Source organism: Sinocyclocheilus anshuiensis, unplaced genomic scaffold (genome assembly GCF_001515605.1).
Source record: "Sinocyclocheilus anshuiensis isolate Anshui unplaced genomic scaffold, SAMN03320099.WGS_v1.1 scaffold2585, whole genome shotgun sequence".
Taxonomy (NCBI): Eukaryota; Metazoa; Chordata; class Actinopteri; order Cypriniformes; family Cyprinidae; genus Sinocyclocheilus; species Sinocyclocheilus anshuiensis.
In genome coordinates this window covers 220895-244857 of record NW_015542593.1, presented here as the reverse complement: position 1 = coordinate 244857, position 23963 = coordinate 220895, and the positions used below count along the sequence as shown (strand labels likewise).

The 23963-nt window shown below is 34.9% G+C and overlaps 3 protein-coding genes across 3 annotated transcripts in view; all 3 read left to right on the top strand.

The window, feature by feature from the left end:
* Positions 1-4728, top strand: part of LOC107694463 (ras GTPase-activating protein 3-like) — a 31381-nt gene extending 26653 nt beyond the window's left edge. Inside the window, exons 21-23 of the mRNA XM_016494157.1 lie at positions 2531-2634; positions 3110-3199; positions 4586-4728. Coding sequence (XP_016349643.1) covers positions 2531-2634; positions 3110-3199; positions 4586-4728 — 337 coding nt within the window. The remainder of the gene's footprint in view (positions 1-2530; positions 2635-3109; positions 3200-4585) is intronic.
* A 4395-nt stretch (positions 4729-9123) lies between these two features.
* Positions 9124-16694, top strand: LOC107694462 (vitamin K-dependent protein S-like). Its single transcript, XM_016494156.1, has 6 exons — positions 9124-9334; positions 10439-10570; positions 12162-12290; positions 12983-13275; positions 14855-15083; positions 16522-16694. Exons 1-6 carry the CDS (start codon positions 9124-9126, stop codon positions 16692-16694), a joined length of 1167 nt encoding a protein of 388 aa, XP_016349642.1.
* Positions 16695-22885: 6191 nt separating this feature from the next.
* LOC107694478 (growth arrest-specific protein 6-like) overlaps positions 22886-23963 on the top strand; it is a 19208-nt gene continuing 18130 nt past the window's right edge. The window contains exon 1 of the mRNA XM_016494182.1: positions 22886-22943. Within this exon, the coding sequence (XP_016349668.1) occupies positions 22886-22943 (58 nt within the window). The remainder of the gene's footprint in view (positions 22944-23963) is intronic.

Here is a 23963-nt window from a genome sequence, read left to right as displayed (position 1 = left end):
TGGATGCGATTAATCGCGATTAATCGTTTGACAGCACTAATGATAACTAAAATGTACATTTGAGTAAAACTAAGACTACCACTTTGCCTTTATCCATCAGATCATCCCCTACGTTATCTTCTTTTAAATCATCTCTTAAAACATATCTTTTTTCTCAGGCTTTTACTTAACTTGAAAATACTTTTTTGTTTTGTTTCTGTTTGTTTCTTTGTTTGTTGATGTCTTGCATTACTTATTGTATTATTTAATGATTTCAAATTTTATATTGTCTTAATGCTTTTGTTAGTTGATTTTTCTGATGTTTTGGTTGTGCAGCACCTTGGTCAGCACTTGTTGCTTTTAAGGTGCTATATGAATAAACTTGACTTGACTTGACTTGACTAAATATGATAACTAGTGCCGTCAAGCGATTAATCGCGATTAATCGCATCCAACATAAAATTTTTGTTTACATAATATGAGTGTGTACTGTGTATATTTATTTGGATGCGATTAATCGCGATTAATCGTTTGACAGCACTAATGATAACTAAAATGTACATTTGAGTAAAACTAAGACTACATTAAAAATGGCTGCCAAAATTAATACTGCTGTACAGTTAATTAATAATAATCTTATTGCTAAAATGTCAAGTTTTCTTTGATGAAAACTAGACTAAAATGTTTAGACTTTTAGTCGACTAAAACTTGACTAAAACTAAATAGGATAAGGTTGACTAAAAATTATAAAAACTAGCAAGGACATTTAACACGGGACTAAGACTAAAATTGAAAATAGCTGACAAAATTAACACTAGTCGTAAAAATGACTGAGCTACACCTGTTTGAAGTCGATGGAGTCAATTTAGAGAAAAACTGATTTAAAAGTTCCAAAGCAAAATCACCGAGCAACGTTACATCTTTTCTTAATAATCATTACTAAATTAATAATCACAGTATAGCTATTTTTTATTTTATCTTTGTTGTTATAAGAACCGATGCAAAAAATAAACAACTATAAGAACAAGTGTATTACCTACTTTTTTCATTTTACATCTAAACATAAGCATTCAAGTAAGAAAAACACATAGTAAAATGTAAAAATCACTTAAGTGTGTTCATTAAAAACAGAAGCAGTTCAATCAAGAGCAGCGAGTGATTCCCTCTTTTCTTTTATTGTTTGATTAACATTAACGAGACAGAAGGCGATATATTAAGACATAGTGTAATGCACGGATCTAATATAGTGTTACACATCCAATGTTGTTCCCCAAACGTTCGCTTAAGATATAACAGATTATGATTGCGTGAATACTTAAATATATTTAGCCTACTGTAAATCTGTGTGTGTGTGTGTGTGTGTGTGTGTGTGTGTATCGGGATAGATATGAGCAGAGAAAAGGTACTTCTCTCAGAAAACGTACAAATAAAGATACTTTTAGATGTTTAATTACTATTTTTGAGCACTGGGATGATCACTAGATGAGGGCTTAATGAACTCATTTTTGTGAAAGTCTCAAATTCTACCAAAATCTAAATTTTTTTGGTTAGTCAAGTTATCATTCCATCGTGCAAAGTCACGACTTTTTTGATGCGCATGGTGGAATTTATTCGGTAAATGTGTTTACATTGTAGTCTATGTGCATTTTTTTTTATCGGATAAAAAGTTTATCTGACTCAATTGTGCGCATAGGTTTTTTATGCGCTATTCCAAAATGCGCATAAAAATAGGTGATTGGAAACAAAACTACTGATGCCTCACATCTTTTGCAGCGTTTTGCACATGACGCTGTTTTCTAAAAACACAGTGCTTAAGTTAAAAGTAGTTTTATCTTTAAAAGATGTGTTTGTAACTGCTTGCATTAAGTCAAGACACTACAGACAAAACCATTGTTTTTTTTGACATTTTAGTCTATTTTGCTTCCATTTGTCTTCCACACAAGTTTTTTTTTTTTTACATTTAATTTTTTTTAATATTAAATCAAATTTTTGACACTTTATCCATTTGGATTTGATCTATTTATTTCATATTTTATACGTTTAATTGTCTTTATTTAATATAATTTTATTACGCTTTATCTATTTGTGTTTTATCTACTCGCAGTTTTGTGATTTTGGTTTATTTTGCTCCATATCATGTCTCTTCTTTCATTCTAGAGGAAAGAAACCGTGCAAAATACACATTTATTTTATTGCACTTTCTCTGTTTGAGTCTGTAGATTTCAATCTACAATCTTTCAAAAGAGTTTTGTGTTTTATAAACAGCAAAATTTACTGTTTTATTCCTGTCTGTATTCTGAAGGTTTGTTCGTATTTCATTCACACTGATTTATACAACATTTTACTCCTAAAAACATGGTGAAAATGAGCTTGTTTTCTGTCTGTCAACAAAATCAAACAAGAATTGTGAACCTGGATTTATCCAATCTTCAGATTTATGTGCTGCAGATTTATGGATGCAAATAAGTGCACATTTAATTACGGTAGATAATGCCTTGTTTTAGAAAGCGTGTAATACAGAAACGTTTGTGTCTGTGTTTCTGTGCTTCAGGGGACTTCCAGCCAACATCCAGCTGGATGTAGACGGAGACCGAGAGACGGAGCGGATCTACTCGCTCTACAGCACATACATGGCCAAACTAGTCAAGATGCAGGGTGAGTGAGAGTGAACACACGGTACAGTATCACACTACTGAATGATTACTATATTCAAATCTGTCACATTTACATTCACTTATCCAAAGTGATTTACACTGCATCCACTGGTGGTCAAGTCTGACTTCAAAGTACTTGAATTAATGAAATAGTACACTTACAAGTATACTACTAGTACACTGATATTTGTATACTTACTATATTAAGTATACTTAAAAATATACTTGAACTTTACTTAAGTATACATAATAAAATAAACTTGAAGTATACTTCTTTTTGGTAAGGGTAGTTCACCCAAAAATGAAAATTCTGTCATTAGTTACTCACCCTCGTGTCGTTCCAAACCCGTAAGACCTTCGTTCATCTTCGGAACACAAATTAAGATATTTTTGATGAAATCCGATTGATAAATGATTAATGAGGTTGCTGGCGTGAATCAGTACGATGCATCAGCGTGTCTCATCTGTCAATCCAGAGGCCTGTGGCAGTAAGTCTGTGTACGACGGTCCTGAGCAGGAAGTACAAACGAGACAAGTTCAGGAAAACCAAGTACGGCAGCCAGTGAGTATCACAAGCCAAGTCAGGTGTATTTATATAGCGCTTTTCACTATACACATCGTTTCAAAGCAGAAAATCATGATGTTATTGTTTATAATATCTTAATATCTTCATGTCTTAAAGTAGCATTTAACATATTAGAGCTGGACGATAATATAGTTATATTTTTCGACAAAAAAGAACATCAGACAGTTGAGATTTGATATATAGAATATATATTTACATAGCTATAATGCATGTATGTGGATAAAGTTGAATAGAATAAATGTTTCCCATTTCATATATAGAGCTGTGCGATAAAACAAGTTTGAGTTAATAAATAAAACTAAAACTGAAATAAAATAACTTAAAGGTATATAGAAATATTCAGAAAAGCACATCAAAATAAAGATAAATAGAAATAGAAACATTCTAATAAAAATGACAAAAGCACATAAAATGACTAAAGCAGAAATATAAATAAATGAAAGATAAATAGAAATACAAAACAGTTAATAAAAATGACAAAAGCACATAACTAAATTACTAAAACTTAAAAATAAAGATGAATAGAAATATTAAAAATCTAATAAAAATGAGAAAAGCACATAACAAAATTACTAAAGCTGAAATAAAAATAAGTGAAAGATAAATAGAAATATAAAAAGGTAATAAAAATGACAAAAGCACATAGGCTAATATGACTAAAACTTAAATACAAATCAAGAGAAATAGAACCGTATGTAAAAATCTAATAAAAATGACAAAAACATAACAAAATTACTAAAGCTGAAATAAAAATAAAGATGAATAGAAATATAAAAAGGTAATAAAAATGACAAAAGCACATAACAAAATTACTAAAACTTAAAAATAGAGACAAATATAAATATTAAAAATCTAATAAAAATGACAAAAGCACATAACAAAATTACTAAAACTTAAAAATAGAGACAAATATAAATATTAAAAATCTAATAAAAATGACAAAAGCACATAACAAAATTACTAAAACTTAAAAATAGAGACAAATATAAATATTAAAAATCTAATAAAAATGACAAAAGCACATAACAAAATTACTAAAACTTAAAAATACATACAAATAGAAATATTAAAAATCTAATAAAAATGACAAAAAAGCATGTAATATTACTAAAACTTAAAAATAAGAGAAATAGAGCCATATATAAAAACGACAAAAGCACATAACAAACTCAAATTAAATTGAAAACTGAAAATATACAAATCTAATTTAAAATATGAATGCATACTATAATAGTATACAAAGAATCCTAAAATAATACTGGATTAAAAAAAAACAGTGCTTTGACTTACTGATTAACTTTATTTGATGCTTATAATTCAAAGTTATTGTTGGTCATTTTAACGCATCACGTGTTTGTGTTTACAGGGAACATCCAATCGGTGATCAGAGCTTCCAGTGCTACATCCGCCAGCAGTCAGAAAGCTCCACCTACTCCATCTGACCACACCCACTGCAGACACCGCGCCGTCTCCACGGCAACAGTGGCGTCTCAGACAGGAAATGGCTGACAGGGAGGTGGCCACAGACAAAAGCTAAACCTCTGGTGTTTTTATACGATTTTAACCAATCAACAGCCGCCAGACGATGTAGCTCTGCCTCGCGGCACGTTTTAACGTTTGATGATGTTTTTAAGCTAGGAGACGAGCAGACGTCCTCTAGCGGTGGATGTTTTTAAAACAGAGTATTGGACCAAAGGACAGATTCCACAATCCTTTGCTTTGACAGGGTTTGGTTGGTGGATGTGAGAGCTGTAAGCGTGTTTTGAACTCGTATAGAAATATTCTGCTCTTCCCTCCGTTCACACGTGTCCAGTATTGATGTCACTCCCGCGGAAGCAGCGCTGCATTGTGGGATACGTGTGGTGTGGTGTGTGTTACAGCATGCAGATGTGATGGTTTGTGTGTCCAGTCGTGTTCAGCATCACACTTTTTATACTTTGTGTTATGTCTCACATCGTGTAAATTCACTGATATCCTGATCTGGTTACAGCGCGCGTGTGTGCGTGTGTGCGTGTGTGTGTGTGTGTGAGTCTGTGTGTGAGTCTGTGTGTGTGTGTGTGTGTGTGTGTGTGAGTGTGAGTGTGTGTGTGTGAATCTGAAATGAGGGCGCATGAGTGTGTTTCATTGATTAATTATGAATAATAATTCCCAGTTCATCACATCACACTGTATAGAGATATTTAATATGGACGTGGTTATTTTGATGCATTTCATGAAACCTGTCAAGATCATGTCCTGCTCAAATTTCACCCTTAAATCATATTATATATATACCTCTATATATATATATATATATATATTATAAATCATATTATGTATAAATAATATTATATTATAAATATATATCTAATAATATACAAATAACAATTAATATAATATATTAATAATATAAAAAAATCATTATATACTATTAAAAATCAATGTTATGTATATGTATTTTACAAGCATTAAGACATTTTCAAGACAAACACATTTAATCCCCAAATTCACATTATTTTAATGCAAAATATTTTACTGCAATGTACAGTAGCCCATTTCTGCCACAAAATTAAAAAGGTAATTGTCTTTTGAGTTTATATCTCTCACTTCTGTGTTTTTATCTTGCAATCTGAGGTTGTTGTTTTTTGTTGTTTGTTTGTTTTTTTGCACTATTGACTTTCTCAGAATTGTGAGAAAAAAGTCAGAATTGCGAAATAAAAAGTCAATTACTTTTTTTATTGTTTTATCCCGTGGCAGAATCAAGCTTCCATAGTAAAGTAAATAATAATACTGATGCTTCATATTCTTCATGAGGAAAATCATTTCTGATTTTCTGATGATTTGGGGGTGAAACATGAGCTGGAGATTCACGCTTGTATTCTTTTGTTAGTACGGTGTTGTATTCTTGTTAACACACAGTTCTTGTGTTTCTGTACGTCCCTCAGTGATGCATGTTTCAGTGCTTAGATATTTTAAAACAGCCCCGTTTTCTTGCCCAAATGAATTGCTATTTATTTTTATATCGCAAAATAATGTTTTTGTGGAAACAATTAATCAAATCAAAACTCAGAGTAATCCAAGCGCACAGTATGAAGTATGCAATAATGTGACCTGTGAGTAATTCTGTGTTTGATCTGTAACTAATGAAGGAACTTTGATCACAGAGCCTCGAGAAGGGCCAGCAGTGTGTGTACAGAGCAGCCCACTGAACGAGACACACGTCTTTCTTTTGTCCAAATGAAGGCAATAGCAAAGAGATCCGTGTCCGAGTCTTTCTTCCCAAATAAAACACGAAACATAAAAGAGATGAAAAAGGACTTCAGGAAAAACATGAAGATGCAATATTGTTGTTTTCAATGTTAATCCCTTATGAAAATTAACCATGGATTTATTAGAGCAAAACTGTAGTGACCATGCTTTTTGCCGTATTGATTACTATTTGTATGACCACAGTTTTACTACAAATACAAATAGTGTTGCAAAACCATGGTTAATTTGTGGTTACCATGGTTTAACTATATTAACCATGGTTTTTTGGTTTTATTTATAGTAAAAGCATGGTTCATTTTCGTAAGGGATGGATTTTACTGATCAACTAATGCTGTGTTTCACTCAGTTCAGAGGAAAGTTTTATTGGTTGCTCCTCATGAGGTCAGATGTTTCTGCTAAAACATCTGTGGAGGAATAAAACAGACCCGGTTCATTTAGTAAGCTCACAAAAAAATGTGGAGCAGCTCAGAACATTTGTTGAGAAATGAGTTCATATTGAGGTCTGAGCAACAAAGTAACAATGTTTCTAAAAATAGCAGCATTTACAAAGTAACAATGTAGCGGTGTTGAAAGCTGCTGCTGAGATCTTTTTTCTTTTAGATTGTTTGTTTGTTTCTTTTGTTTGTTCAGTGAGTCAAACCGCAAACTTTTAACTGGGTAAATAAATTAAGAGGTTAAATTAATTATTTATTAAGAACAAATCAGCTGCAATTCCTGTTACGTAATTTCCTTTTAACTTCAGCCTGCCTGAGCGCATTGACCAGCTGAGGGCTACTAGTTTACCCATGGTTAACCCATACTGGCCAGTCATGAGCTTCTGGCCGAACTTGAGGAACTTGAACAGGAAGAACCTCGTGTTTGAGTTCGGTTCCGAACCGGGAGTTTCTGGAGCGCCACAGTTTACACCAAAGTATTTGGTTCATGTTACTACCAAACTGTGGCAACTTGGTATTTATCACTGTCAGCAAATAAGAAATGAATCAGAATGACAGAGAGAGTGTTTAAAGCAGATCTCGCAGTAGTATTGTGGTTTTATATCAGAAACAATAACCATAGTATCTGTGGTAGTTTGGAGGAAAATGTTTTTGTAGCATATGACATGAATATGATGACTGTATGTACTTGTTAGTTGAAATGAAATCACAGTGTTACAATGTTTCTGAAAATAACATTTACAAAGCAACATTGTAGCAGCGTTTCCAAAAGTAACAGTGTTTACAGAATTAACAGTATTGGCTGTTTCCAAAACCAAGTTACAATGTTGCAGTGTTTAACAAAAGTAATTGTGTTTCCAAAATTAACAGTGTTTACAAAGTAACAATTTTACAGTGTTCAACAGTGTTCATAGAAGTAACAAAGTGGCAATGTTTCTAAAAAATAACAGAACTCACAAAGTGACAACTGTAGCAGTGTTCACAAAAGTAACAATGTTTACAAAATTAACAGCATTTGTGAAGTAACAATATTGCAGTGTTTTACAAAAGTAACAGTAGCAATGTGTACAAAAGTAACAGTGTAAGCACCAGCAGACTGCATTACCTTATAATGCTTTACAGACAACAATATAAAGTGATGTGACTGAGGAAGTGCAGTATGGCCATTTTTATTCATACTTGCAGTGTGTGTGTGTGAGTGAGTGAGTGTGTGTGTGAGAGAGAGAGAGTGTGTGAATGAAACTACCCTACCTTACAGACTGACAACAGATAATTAAAATCAATCAATAGTCTTGTTTAAAATACATCACGCTCTGGTTCATCTCAAACTCTCAGTGTTGAAGATGTTTATTCCAGAAATGTTCTCTAGTAAGAGACTCAAGTTAAAGCTGATGTTCATGAAGTTGAGTCTTTCATATACTATAGCGGCACCACAGTACATTGATTAACCTGTGATTAAAATATTAATATACTATTGTATTTACATGGCACTCCATGCATAGAACTTCAAATCAATGATAGATTGATATATGTGACCCTGGAGCACAAAACCAGTCATAAGGGTCAATTTTATGAAATTGAGATTTATGCATCATCTGAAAGCTGAATAAATAAGCTTTCCATTGATGTATGGTTTGTTAGGATAGGACAATATTTGAAAATCTGGAATCTGAGGGTGCAAAAAAATCTAAATATTGAGAAAATCATCTTTAAAGTTGTTCAAATGAAGTTCTTAGCAATGCATATTACTAATCAAAAATTAAGTTTTGATATATTTACGGTAGGAAATGTACAAAATATCTTCATGGAACATGATCTTTACTTAATATCCTAATGATTTTTGGCATAAAAGAAAAATGTATAATTTTGACCCATACAATGTATTGTTGGCTATTGCTACAAATATACCCCAGCGACTTAACACTGCTTTTGTGCTGCAGGATCACAAATGTATTTAGATAGCATTTGTAGTAAACTTGAACCCATCTTTCATACACTAGTACACTCAAGTCCACTACAAGTGGTAACTAAATACATTTTTTAAATACAGAGATGGTATGTTAAAAGCGCATTTTAGTTTATATTCACGGTGTCCCAAAATAGCCATTTGAGTACACTTAAGAAGTACTAAAGAATCATTTTTAAGTACAAAATTAGTGTGCAAAAATAGAGCACTTTAAGTACATTATGGAAGTGTACTTTTTTTTAAACCTGGGAATAAATGCTTGGTAATAAAGCTGTTTGTGATTCTGACTTGTCCAGTTGTGTCAGTGTAGAGTGTGTGTTTGAGCTGCTGCGGTGTGTTTCAGAGATCAGTGACCAGTGTCTGCCGCTGCCGTGTCACACGGACGGTTCTGAGCGCTGTGTGGACGGTCAGGGCTCCTTCACCTGTGTGTGTAAAGCGGGATGGAGAGGTCAGCGCTGCGAGCAGAGTGAGATGACGTTCATCAGCATGATCACGCTCCTCTTCACTCGACTCGTGATGAGCACAGACAACAGAGAGAGAAGAAATCACACTCTTTGATTTCCAGCATGCACTCATTCAAGGCTGTTTTATTCAGTTCATGTAAAGTTACATCTTTGGGACGTGACTTGATGGATTACGTGACTCTCAATTTCTTAGCGACGAGCTTAAATTACAGATCGAGCACTTATGGAACATCTGATTTACTTATGTTAATAAAGTTTATTAAATAAGGCAAAGCAAGTTAAATGACTTGTGAACACAGTTGTTGAGCATAAGGGCGATCTTGTGTGCAATTCTCATTTATCTGTGGAGCAGATATTATAAAACCGATGAAAAATGCTTAAATATCGGGGAAAATATCGGTAAAACCGATTATCGGTCAATTTCTAATTACAAGTGTGAAACTGAATTTTCTTTAATCCCTCCCTTAAACTTTCTTTAATTCTTTAGTCTTTAATGCTTTTTTTTTTTTAATTTACAATAAATTTTCCAATAACTTACAATAATATATCTTTTTTTTGTTTACAATAAAACTAAGTTGCATGTTCCAAATCCAATAGTATTGTACAATTATGATTGAATATATAACAGTTCAATTTACAGCACCTTTGAAAATTGAATAAATACATTAAAAACGTCTACAAAGACGCAAGATGCAAGTCTAATAATGAAAACAACCGATATGCACTATTTATTCATCATTTTTCACAAGTAGAGGTACAAAATTTTTCTGATTTTTTTTTTTTTTTTGCATCAACGTCTTGCTCCAATCAAATGACTGGAGCTCACAATGCATCATAATTACAACTTCACAGGACTTGAATGCATCATAACAACAATGAGGTCATGGGTTCGATTCCCAAAGAATGCATGACCTGATCAGATGAAAACCTTAAATGCAATGCAGTTCAGTTCGGATGAAAGCATCTGACAAATGCATAAATGTAAATAATGCATTTACTGTACATGCATAGGTTACAACGCCACCTACTGCTCAGAAGTCAGTACTAGTGGTGCACAGATGATTATTATTATTTATATTTCTTTTATTGACTCCTTTGGCTCACAGATATTAATGTGTGTGAAGACCCAGAATTCCCTGCGGGCTGCAGCCAAACGTGTCACAACCTCCCCGGCAGCTTCATGTGCGGCTGTGAGAAGGGCTTCTACACCCTCAACAACATCCACTGCATCATTGAGGGTCACTGCACAGGTCAGAGGTCAGAGGTCAGCGCTGCACTTCACGTCTGCCAGACGAGTCCGAGCTCCAGCAGTTCTTCCAGGAATCCTGGGGTTTTCCTGTAAAAGAGAAACACGATTCCCTCCAGCTGTGAGGTCCAGCGTTCAGATTAAAACCACACACACACACTTAAAGGTTCATTATGTAACAGTGTTTTGAAGCTCATAAATCATCAGACAGTTTCCCTTTGGCAGAAACGATGTTCCTGTGACTTTATCTGCAGGATCCACAATGCCGTGCATGTGATTGTGTGGTTTTTGTAGCATGCACTCAGATCTTTCCTCATGTTAGAATAACAGTGCAGTGATGGAATTCTGGGAATAATGAAAACAAATCTGTGACTAGATTACAGCTCTGTTCTTCATGAGGTGCATGCTGGGATGCTGAAGGAGGAGCGATTCATGATGTTTTTCAGTGACTATCTGGTGCAAGATAAGATGGTTTTTAGATCATGAGGAACATCAGGGAAGATGTGGCGCTGTTGATTGTTTAGTGTGTTGTGACATGTTTGACCTGATGCTCATCAGGGTTATTATTATCAATGACTAAAACTAAAACCATAAAAAAATTGTTACTTGAAATAAAAGTAAATACATTTTAAAAATTGTTAAACATAAATTAAAAATAAGTATGCTATTGTATTTATTTATTTAGTTCGTTATACATACTTACTGATTATTTATACTTCCTTTATTTCAGCTTTCAGGTAGTTGCCAAGGCAACATTTTCATTTATTTTAAATTGAACTACTAAAAAAAACTTAAACCAAATAAACTAAAAACTAATCAATGAAAATACTATATAGACGTGAAAAATAAACGAAAAAAATGACGAGAACACAAAACAAAATTTTTAAAACTTTATCTAAAATAAAATTGAAAACAGAAATATGCAAATAAAATGTCATTCGAAATTTGAACAAAAATTATAATAGCATCTAAATGGTTCTGAAATAACAAAATTGAAGTGTAAATTAAAAAAATATTTTAATAAAAATGAATACATTATATATAGACATTTTTAAAAAGAAAATAATAAAAATGACAAAAACACAAAACAAAATTATTAAGAACTTTAGTAAAATAAAATTGAAAACAGAAAATATACAAATGAAATTTACTTGAACAATAAGTATAATAGCATGTGAATGATACCAAATTAACATAACAATTTGTTTTAAGTATAAATTAAAAAATATTTTAAGTATAATTTAAAAATAATTATACATTTTATTTATATATTTATGCCTATTATTAATACTTACTTTCTTTCAGCCTTCAGCTTGGTGGCAAGACAACATTTCTTATTTTTGTTCAAACTAAGTAAATAAACTAAAACTAATCAATAAAAATTAAAAAGATTTGTTTTAAATGACAAAAGCACAGGAACATTTTTAAAAATATATATATATAAAAATAAAATCGAATTTTTTAATATTAACAAAAATTATAATGACACAATGATACTAAATAACACTGCTGCTGATGTTTGTATATTACAGTGTGTTTATGGATCTGTGTGTGTGTGTGTGTGTGTGTGTGTGTGATTGCAGATATCAGTGAGTGTATCCTGTACCCCAGTGTGTGTGTGGAACCTTCTAAATGTGTTAACACTCCGGGAACGTTCGAGTGCCGCTGCCCGCTGGGATACCAGTACAACATGAGCTCACACGAGTGTGTCGGTGAGAGAACAACACACACACACACACACTGATAATTCTTTGTCAGATTTGTAGAAATGTAGCACTGCATCAGTGTCTCAGCAATGGATGCTCTGCAGTGAATGGGTGCCGTCAGAACGAGAGTTCAAACAGCTGATAAAAACATCACAATAATCCACAAGTAATCCACAGCACTCCAGTCCATCAGTTAACATCTGGAGAAGACAAAAGCTGAAACTAATCCAGCATTAAGACGTTTTTAACTAAAATACGAGTCCATAATCCATAATAACGCTTACTCCAGTGAAAAAGTGCATCTCCTGTTGTCTCTCACATATTTGTTTAGAGCTGTTTTGGCTTGTAAAAGCTGCTTGATATGTGCAGATTTCTCTCCTGATTCAGACCAGATGACTTATTCACTGGAGAAAAAATATTATGGATTATGGATTTAGTATTTTAGCTGGAAGCCATGGTTTGAAGTTAAAAACGTTTTAATGATGGATTTGTTTCTTACAAACATAGTTTTTCTCTTCTCTTGATGTTAACTGATGGACTGGAGTGGTGTGGATTACTTGTGGATTATTGTGATGTTTTTATCAGCTGTTTGGACTCTCATTCTGACGGCACCCATTCACTGCAGAGCATCCATTGCTGAGACACTGATGCAATGCTTCTTGCTTGAACTATTGCTTCAATCTGTGTTTCTCCATCAGATCTGGATGAGTGTGAGCAGCAGGTGTGTGAGGGCGAGTGTGTGAACACCGTGGGCAGTTTCTCATGTCACTGTGACGGGCGTAAAGGAGTGCGGCTGGCGAAGGACGGCCGTCAGTGTGAGAAGATCCCCGAGTGTCTGGATCTGTACGACTATAAACATGAGGAGATGCTGTATCTGGGAGAGCAGTTCTCCGGTTTACCCGTCATTTACCTGCGCTTCCGTCTGCAGGCCGACACCAAGTACGCCTCTCACAGTTATCATGTGTTTGTGAGGAATGCTGGGATAGCAGCTGTAACTAAACACTGGCAGGAAGTGTAGCTGTGTCAGAACAGATTGTTCTGTTAGTGAACACAGTTCCTGATAAAACGCAGCTGGTGTAATATATGACCCTGGAGCACAAAATTGATGTATGGTTTGTTAGGATCGGACAATATTTGAAAATCTGGAATCTGAGGGTGCACAAAAATCAAAATATTGAGAAAATCATCTTTAAAGTTGTTCAAATGAAGTTCTTAGCAATGCATATTACTAATCAAAAATTAAGTTTTCATATATTTACGGTAGGAAATTTACAAAATATCTTCATGGAACATGATCTTTACTTAATATCCTAATGATTTTTGGCATAAAAGAGAAATGTATAATTTTGACCCATACAATGTATTGTTGGCTATTGCTACAAATATACCCCAGCGACTTAACACTGCTTTTGTGCTGCAGGGTCTCTTTTTGCAAAACATTTAATTGCTGCTGAATACCGTGAACAAAAATCAGCCGGCTACATAAAACTGGACTCGATTAAGAGCTGTTTATACAATGTATTGTTGGCTATTTCTACAAATATACCCCAGCGACTTAACACTGCTTTTGTGCTGCAGGGTCTCTTTTTGCAAAACATTTAATTGCTGCTGAATACCGTGAACAAAAATCAGCCGGCTACATAAAACTGGACTCGATTAAGAGCTGTTTGTGTGCAAAATAGAGCGGCACGATTCTGGTTAAATTAAGACTTTTTTTTTTTTAATGGAGGTTGTAGTTCTCACAATTCTGAAGAATAAATATTAGACAACTAAACAAAATCATGGAAATGATTCAATGATTCACTCAAGATTGACTCGTTTCATTACTGGATGAATCAGTGTTTTTGAATGAATCTCTTGAATGAATGATTCAAAGACAAATAAATTTTTAACAGCAAGTTTTCACCACCTAAAAAAAATTCTTTTTGCAAAACATTTAATTGCTGCTGAATACCATGAACAAAAATCAGCAGGCTACATAAAAACTGGAATCGATTAAGAGCTGTTTGTGTGCAAAATAGAGCTACACAACTCTGGATAAATTGAGTTTTTTTTTTTTATTCATAAATTACATGTGATTTTTTTAAAACAAATATCACATGTAATTTATAAATGAATGATTCAATGACTCACTTAAGATTTACTATTTTCATTACTGGATGAATCAGTGTTTTTGAATGAATCTCTTGAATGAATGATTCAAAGACAAATAAATTTTTAACAGCAAGTTTTCACCACCTAAAAAAAATATGCGCACACAGGAATTGATAGGTGGAGCTGAAACTTTAAGTTTACAACAAGTATCCGATTCCAGACCCGTGGACACCAAGGACGATAACTATAAAAATAACGATAAAGATACACCAAATTATTTTTTTCCAGCTGATGAACGATACAAACATTGACAACCAATCAGAATCCATCCTGCTATAACGAGCTTGAGAATTTAAAGCGCAGACGAGCGTGCGCTTAGAATAAACAGATGATATCGCTAATATCTTTATCTTTATAGTTATCGTTCTTGGTGTGAACAGGGCTTCTGGAATTGAAATCTCTGGCCGTGTTTCCAGGATCTGCAGGTGTTTGTGGACGGCGTGTGTGTGGCGACGCAGCAGTCTCTGATGCTGTGTTATCCGGAGCGGATGCTGGTGGAGATGAGAGCGTCGGCCGACGGGATACAGGTCACGGCAAACTCCTCCAGCGTGTCTTACAGCGACTCCGAGACGCTCAGCGCGCCTCTAACCAGACTCTCCAGCGCCATGCAGGCTCCTGTCCACACATACATCGGAGGACTGCCAGGTCTCAGCTTCTTCACTTCAGTTTTAGTCTGATTTCTGTTGACACGTGTAACTCGAGTTACATAATCAGAAATAAATACTTTTTTTAAGTAACTAGTAATGTAACACAATTACTTTTTCAAATAAGTAACGCCTGTTACTTTGTTTCCATGTGTTGAGTGACAGCTCTGGTGTTGCCATGGTGACAGAAGTCAGGAGTAAGTGCAGTGCGTTGTGTGTGAACATGATCTTACTGTAGTTCTAGACTAAATATCAACATGTGTTTACTCATCTCACTGCACACAAACACATTCAGTGTTCCTCAAAATGAATAAAAACAATCAAATGCAAACTCAGAATATTATACAAACCTGCAATAATTAGATATGTTAAATAAGACAAATATAATTTATGCATTTATTAATCAATGTCTTTGCTTCTGACCTTCGATGATCCAATTCAAACGTACTAATAAGCAGTGTTGGGTAAGTTACTCAAAAAAAGTAATCCACCACAAATTACTAATTACTTTTTTAAAATTGTAATTTGATTACATTTAAAAAGTAATCAGATTACTAATTACTTTCAAGTTTACTTTACTTTTCAAGTTATCAAACCTAAAAAATACACTACAAAGTGAAACTCATAATTCTTTCCGTAATTTAATATTGACGGAAAAATTACACAAGTATCAAAACAGCTACTTGAATGATCACTTGCATTTTTTCCAGATAACAGCAAAAAGACCTTAAAATGTTCCGTCATTTTGGATCGTACAGATAAGAGTAGTACATCATTTGAACCTGTAAAAGGTCTACTTGTATTTGTATACACTCGCAATATCAACAAAACATTGTGCTTTTGTAAAATAAAGAAAACAAACAGGGTGTGCTTTCTGCCGTCTCAGTCTCCATGAAAACACCCACATCACCTCCGTAAACAAAGCGTGAAGATTCATCAAGTTCATCTAGGATACTTTTCGCGCTGTGAGGAATAAGCCTTGTATTTACCTCAGAAGAAGAACGCGATGCGACGCGCGGCTTAATCCAGCGGAGGATCTCATTCTGATGAGTCATTTATTAAAACTTATATTAGTGTTATTGTAACATAAACTTGTACGCATTTACTAGTTGAACTTTTCCCAAACTATAATGCCAGACTAAAATATGTGAAATCGAGTGCAACATTTTGAAATATGTTGCACTAATGTTTCATTGCATCTAAATGTTTTATGACTTGTCTGCATTTTAGCTCGCATTCTCCGGTGATTTATTAAAGGGCATACTGATGCACAAAACAGTTTTTCTATCGCGATATCACGATATTGATAATTTCATTACATCCCTATCATATACAGATAGGATGCCTTGAGGGTGAGTAAAACCTGGGCTAATTTTCATTTTTGGGCGAACTAACCCTTTAAACAGATGATGTTTTGATGATTTGTTGTCTGTGTGCAGATCTGCCACTGTCCGTCTCTCCGGTCTCGGCCTTCTACCACAGCTGTCTGGAGATCAGTGTGAACGGACGGGAGCTGGACTTCCACGAGGCCGTCAGTAAAGACAACAGCATCAAGTCTCACTCCTGTCCTCCTGTCTCCGCCCCGGACCCAGCCGCTCTAGACAGGAAGTGACATCACTGCCCGAGCCGCTGCATCTGTCTGCGAGTTCCTGTCAGACACATGATTCCGGGTTCTTTGTGTTTTTAATTGATCCGCTCATTAGTCGACTGATGACTAAGCTGTGAAGGAGCTTGAGAAGCTCTATTTAAAGACGCCTCTCATATTCACTGCTGTCGTGTCAGTGTCTTTAACCAGGTTTTTACTCTCACTATAGCGCATCTGTTTGGATCTTGTATATAACACACTCATTTGAATGTGATGTGAATATATTGAACACTAGTGATGCATTAATTGTTGTAATAAAACATGAAAATGCAGCTTGTTGTTGTTGTCATGGAAACTCAAATCTCACCTTCTTAAGAAGCAAAATCCCACACAAATGAGTGTTTAACTGTTTAATTCATTACCGCTTACCTTTGACTTATATGTGGTCCTGAGGAAAACCAGGAATTATGAAATCAGTTTTACTATAAGCTCCCATTAGTTCATGTTGGTTAATGCATAGTGAACCATGAGACAGTATTTATTAATCTTTGTTAATGTTAGTTAAAAAAAACAGCTCTTTAGTGTTAGTTCATGTCTGCTCAGGTCCATTAAATATTAAAATTAAAATGTGTATCTGTTAATATGAATGTATTGGTAGCTCAAATGAGCAATAAATAGGATTAATAAATGCTTCAGAGGTATTTTCCAAAAATAAATGCCTCATTCATTCATTCAAGTTTTTTTAATTGTGAACATATCAGGTCTGTAAAATCATGAAAATTTCAATGGTCTATATTTTTTTATACTTACGCTTATGTTATTTTGTATCTAGTTCTATATTTTCTATGCTGCAAAATCTAGTTTTATTTCTATATTTTTTCTATTATTTATACTTTTACATCTAGTTCTATTTATGTATTTTTCTATATTTAGTTTTATTTATATTTTTATATCTAGCTCTATTTCTGTATCGCTCTCTATTCTATGTATTTAGTTCTATTTCTATAGTTTTGTATATTTCTACAGTATATCTACTTCTATTTCTATCTTTTTTCTATACTTCAATATCTATTTTTGTATACTGTTATATCTAGTTCTATTTATGTATTTTTCTATATTTAGTTCTATTTATATTTTTCTAAATGTATATATCTAGCTCTATTTCTGTATTGCTCTCTATTCTATATATTTAGTTCTATTTCTATAGTTTTGTATATTTCTACAGTATATCTACTTCTATTTCTATATTTTTCTATACTTCTGTAGTTCTATTCCCATATTTTTCTATACTTTTATATGTAGTTGTTTCTATATTCTACATTTGTCTATATTTCTACACCTATTTCTATATTTTGTTCTATATTTCTATATCAATGAGTGTAATCTTTATGCTAGTCTGGTCATCTGAAATGACTGTAAAATCCTGTAAATTCATCTCCTGGCAGGTTTGGAAGCTGCTGTTATTATTAGAAAATGCTCTACTTTTGACTATTTGTTTGTTTGTTTGCTTGTTTGAGGCGGACGAGTGAAGCGTTTCCATGTGACACAGTGACAGTGCTGAATCACTGGACACTAGATCTGCGTTTCTGATGTGTGTTTACAGATGGACACGAGTGACCTGACCTCAGTGTTGCATAAAGAAGCAGGAGGGAGGAAGAGAATGAAAACACTGGCTCAGAAACACACGAGAAGAGTGAGTGAGTGAAGTAAACACTGAGAAAACAGCTGCAGGAGAAGAATGTAACCTCGCATTCGAGCCGTATAAGAACACAGACTGTCAAATCAACAAAAGGCCTGAAATATTCCATACTTTTTTTTTGTTTGTTTTTTAGTATAAGTGCATTATCTGTCTATTTAAAGTGCCGTTAATGTTGTAAGTTCGTGTAAATTGGGACGCACATATAGTGTGAAACAGCTACTGCAGACGCACTGATCTTCACGTGCCAAGTCTGAATATGCTCGTGCGTAAATGAGATTTCAGCAAATTCAGTCTGTGTATTACTTTAGAAGACTTTTATGAAAATGCATTTTGTCCTTGTTTAAAGCCCAATGTACGGCTCTACCCTAGTAAAAAAGTCATATATTTAAAATACATAGTTAAAATCTATTAACATATTTACTGACAGACAACTCGAGACTTACTGATATAAAAACTATAATTAAACTTTATTTGGCGTACTACTTGTGCACAATGCACATTTCTTAATATTTAAGTCTAAAATGTGTTTTAATGTCACTTTTGACGAGGATTGCATGATTTTTGAATAATATCGGTCTTTAAATGCAAACTATTTAACGTGTACCTGAAGAATACTTGCAATAGTTTAGCACAATCAAATACACTAAGCATATCTTTAATTGGACTTCAGCACAATTAAAGTGCATTAAGTACAAAATTAGCTGTTCCAATTTAGCAGACTTTATAGCTACCAGTTTAGTATACTAAAAGTACAATTGCAGGGCATTTTATTAAGTACATAAATATGAAAATGTATTGTAGTATACTTAGCATGAAATAAATGGATTTCAAATACATTAAAGTATATTTAGGGTAGTCCTCATTCACTGTCATTGTATGACTCGAGCAGCCTGAACATTCTGCTGAGCTTCTCCTTTTGTGTTGCACAGAAACAGAAAGTCACACAGGCTCTGAAGGGCACGACGAGGGCAAGTGAATGATATTAGTGTTCGTTTTTTGGACGATCTATCGCTTTAAAGGTATCTTTTCCCAGCGCTTGTGTAGAATGTACTGCAGTGATCTGGTATTGCGGAGGAAAATTCTGCAGAGGGAACTCCCCGCGCACCGCAACTTTCACCAATAAACCGACGAATCTGCTGCTCACGAATAGAGAGAGAGAGAGAGAGAGAGAGAGAGAGAGGAGGGTTGAATGTGCTGCAGAAACGCTCGTGTTCGGCTTTGAATGTGGCGGATCAGTGCAGGATTCTGATCCAGAACGAGCGAAAGTTTGACGCAGAACCAACATGAGAGAGTTAGTGTGGATCTGCTGCTTCGTCCTGCTGTGTATCGGCTGCTCCTCACAGCGTAAGTACGCCAAACGAGCCCTTATTCCCGTGCCTTGACCACTAACTAGTGCGATCAGCAGAAGTTGAGAGTTTCTGCTGTTTTCAGTGTCCGTGTCTCCGAAGGAGGCGAGCGAGTTTCTCCGCAGACACCGGAGAGCGAACCAGGTGTTCGAGGAGACCAAGCAGGGTCATCTGGAGAGGGAGTGTGTGGAGGAGAGGTGCACTAAAGAGGAGGCGAGAGAAGTGTTTGAGAATGACCCTGAGACGGTAAGAGTAATACTAACTAACTAGTGTGCGCTACTGCCCTGGATGCTCTGGATTCCAGCTTGATGTTTCAACCTCATCAACCTGTAATGATTCTGTGCCGCTCCCTAGTTAGTGTGCACTCAATGATGCTCACTAACTAACTAGCGCTGCCGCGATTAATCAGTTTAGTCGATGCATTCGACTCCAGTTTATTTTTGATGTGATCTTTCATCCTCATCATCCTCTTCTGTAATGATAGTGTCGATCCCTAGTTAGTGTGCACTTAATGATGCTCACTAACTAACTAGCCCTGCTGCAATTAATCGGTTTAGTCGCTGCATTCAACTCAGCTTAATTTGAATGTGATATTTCATCCTCATCGTCCTCTTCTGTAATGATATTGTCAATCCCTAGTTAGTGTGCACTTGATGATGCTCACTAACTAACTAGCGCTGCCGCGATTAATCGGTTTAGTCGATGCATTCGACTCCAGTTTATTTTTGATGTGATCTTTCATCCTCTTCTGTAATGACAGTGTCGACCCCTTGTTAGTGTGCACTCGATGATGCTCCCTAACTAACTAAACTAATCGATAGTGTTCCCTGCTGCCGTGATTAATCGGTTTAGTCGATGCATTCGACTCCAGCTTATTTTTGATGTGATCTTTCATCCTCATCTTCCTCTTCTGTAATGACAGTGTCGATCCCTAGTTAGTGTGCACTCGATGATGCTCACTAACTAATTAGCGCTGCCGCGATTAATTGGTTTAGTCTATGCTCTGCGTTCCAGCTGGTGTGTTTGATGTGATATTTCGTCCTCATAGTAATAGTGCCGCTTCCTAGCTAGTATGCACTTGAAGATGCTAACTAATTATTTAATTAACTAGCGTGCACTGCTGCCACGATTAATCGGTTTAGTATCTTCCTCTTCTGTAATGACAGTGTCGATCCCTAGTTAGTGTGCACTTAATGATGCTCACTAATTAATTAGCGCTGCCGCGATTAATCGGTTTAGTCTATGCTCTGCGTTCCAGCTGGTGTGTTTGATGTGATCTTTCATCCTCATCTTCCTCTTCTGTAATGACAGTGTCGATCCCTAGTTAGTGTGCACTCGATGATGCTCACTAATTAATTAGCGCTGCCGCGATTAATCGGTTTAGTCTATGCTCTGCGTTCCAGCTGGTGTGTTTGATGTGATCTTTCGTCCTCATAGTAATAGTGCCGCTTCCTAGCTAGTATGCACTTGAAAATGCTCACTAATTGTTTAATTAACTAGCGTGCACTGCTGCCACGATTAATCGGTTTAGTCGACATGCTTAGGGTTAGTTTCAATTGGTGTTTGATGTGATCTCAGCATCGACCTCTTTAGCAATGATAGTGCCGCTCTCTAGTTAGTGTGCATTCAGTGACGCTCACTAACTATCAAGCGTGCTTCTGCAGCGATAGATTATTTTAGTCAATGCACTGGATTCCAGCGTTTGTTTGATGTACTCTTTCATCCTCATTGACTTCTGATGATTCTGTGCTGCTCCTTAGTGTGCACTATATAGTCTCTAGTAGGACTGCAGTTGTCCACTTGACCGGGAGGCTGTCCCATTTATAAAACATGTATTATCAGTGAAATAAAGTGGTTGTAAACTCAATAGAACTCATGCATAATCACAAACCCTAAATAATCGACAGATTGATTGTTTTACAAACTGCCAGTTTTTCTAGTTGTTCTGAGTCCCTGACTGTTTGCACCAAACTACATACTGAACATTATAGTTGTAAGTTTGTACTATGAAAATGTAACAAAAACATGATATGAATGTGAAATATTAGTTCTTTCCATCAGAGCATCCTGCATTGATGCTGTTATCACTGTCACATATTTCCACGAGTCAGGTCAATAACACTGCAGGAATATGATTCCTCAAACACAGACTGTTGTCTTCTGGGAGCTCATATGCAAATGAGCCGCTCTGTGTGCCTTCTGATTGGTCCCTGAGGGGCGTGTCACCGCTGTGACTGACAGCTGAGCCTGGAATGTGTTTTTGATACAGAATGAATTCCAGTGTGGAATGTCTGACGCGTCGTTCCCTGCACATCTCATGAATGTGCTGATTAGATTTAATCCTGTTTGCTCTGTAAATAAGGATCGGGAATGTTTAGGAAGCATGAAAGATTATGACGCCCTGATACTTTCTATTATTAGCTTGACCATGAGAATTTCTGGATTCCACTTTAGTTGCACAGTGCAGACGCATGCCTGTACTGCAAAAAATGATTTTCTTCCTTAGTATTTTTGTCTTGTTTTCTTGTATAATATCTACAAATGCTGGAATTAAGATGCATTTACTTGACGAGTAAAATGACTTCAGATATTATGTCTTGTTTTCTGAAAAAATTTTTTTTAAATTTTGTTAGTTTTTGCTTAAAACAAGTAAAAATATCTGCAAGTGGGGTAAGAAAAATAATATCGTTTAGCCTTTGAATTATTATTATTTAAATGCATCCTGGTTCCAGAATTTTTAGATATTATACTAGAAAGCAAGACATAAATACTAAGGAAGAAAATATTTAATATAATAATAGTCTCCCCTAGTGAAAAATAAATATACTAAAATGTATTTGAAATACGTTTATTTCATGCTAAGTATACTACAAATACATTTACATATTTATGTACTTAATAAAAAAATACCCTGCAATTGCACTTTTGGTATACTAATATGATATTCTTAAAGTCTGCTAAATTGGAACAACTAATTTTGTACTTAATGAACTTTAATTGTGCGGAAGTAGCGCTGAAGTCCAATTAAAGATATACTGAAGTATTGTGCTAAAGTGCAACTGTTGTAAGTACACTTTAAATATCTTGCATTTAAAGACCGATATTCAAAGATCATGCAATCCTCATCAATAGTGACATTAAAATGTTTGATTCTCTTTAATGCACTAGCATGTATGGAGAAGTTTGGAGACTCTGAGAAGAAGAAACAGGATCTGATCACCTGCGTCCACAGTGAGTGACCCACATCTGTCTGTCTGTCTGTCTGTTTGTCCATCCATCCACACTACCATTCAAAGGTTTTTGAACAGTAAGATTTTTAATGTGTTTTAAAGAAGTCTCTTCTGCTCACCAAGCCTGCATTTATTTGATCCAAAGTACAGCAAAAACATTAAAAGTTTGAAATATTTTTACTAAAATAACTGCTTTCTATTTGAATATATTTTAAACTGTAATTAATTTCTGTGATGTACTAATATGATATTCTTAAAGTCTGCTAAATTGGAACAACTAATTTTGTACTTAATGAACTTTAATTGTGCGGAAGTAGCGCTGAAGTCCAATTAAAGATATACTGAAGTATTGTGCTAAAGTGCAACTGTTGTAAGTACACTTTAAATATCTTGCATTTAAAGACCGATATTCAAAGATCATGCAATCCTCATCAATAGTGACATTAAAACACATTTTAGTCTTAATATTAAGAAATATGCATTGTGCACAAGTAGTACTCCAAATAAAGTTTAATTATAATTTTTATATCAGTAAGTCTCGAGTTATCTGTCAGTAAATATGTTAATAGATTTGAACTATACTTAGTATGAAATGAATTTATTTATTTTTTACTAGAGTCTGCTGAGAGTGAAATGAGGAGACGAGAAGCAGGTTTGCGTGTCAGAGATGTTGAATTTCCACTCGCTGCATGCATTATTCACCCGCAGCGCATGCGACCGGCTTCTCTGACGCTGCAGATTTCTCACTGCAGTGTGTGTGAGTGAGTCAGCATGCCGGTTACCAGCTTACTCACCTGTGAAACTAGTTTAAGAGTTGCATGACTTGACATCGATTAGCACTGGGGTCACACATGAATCATTTGCTCTTGTTAATGCTGTTGTATTAATACTGCAGGGATATTAGTGTACATAATGAGACTGAAGTCTTCTGTAGTTTTACTCCACCTTATACCTCTGCAGTGTGTGTGTGTGTGTGTGTGTGTGTGTGTCTGTGTGTGTGTGTGTGTCTGTGTGTGTGTGT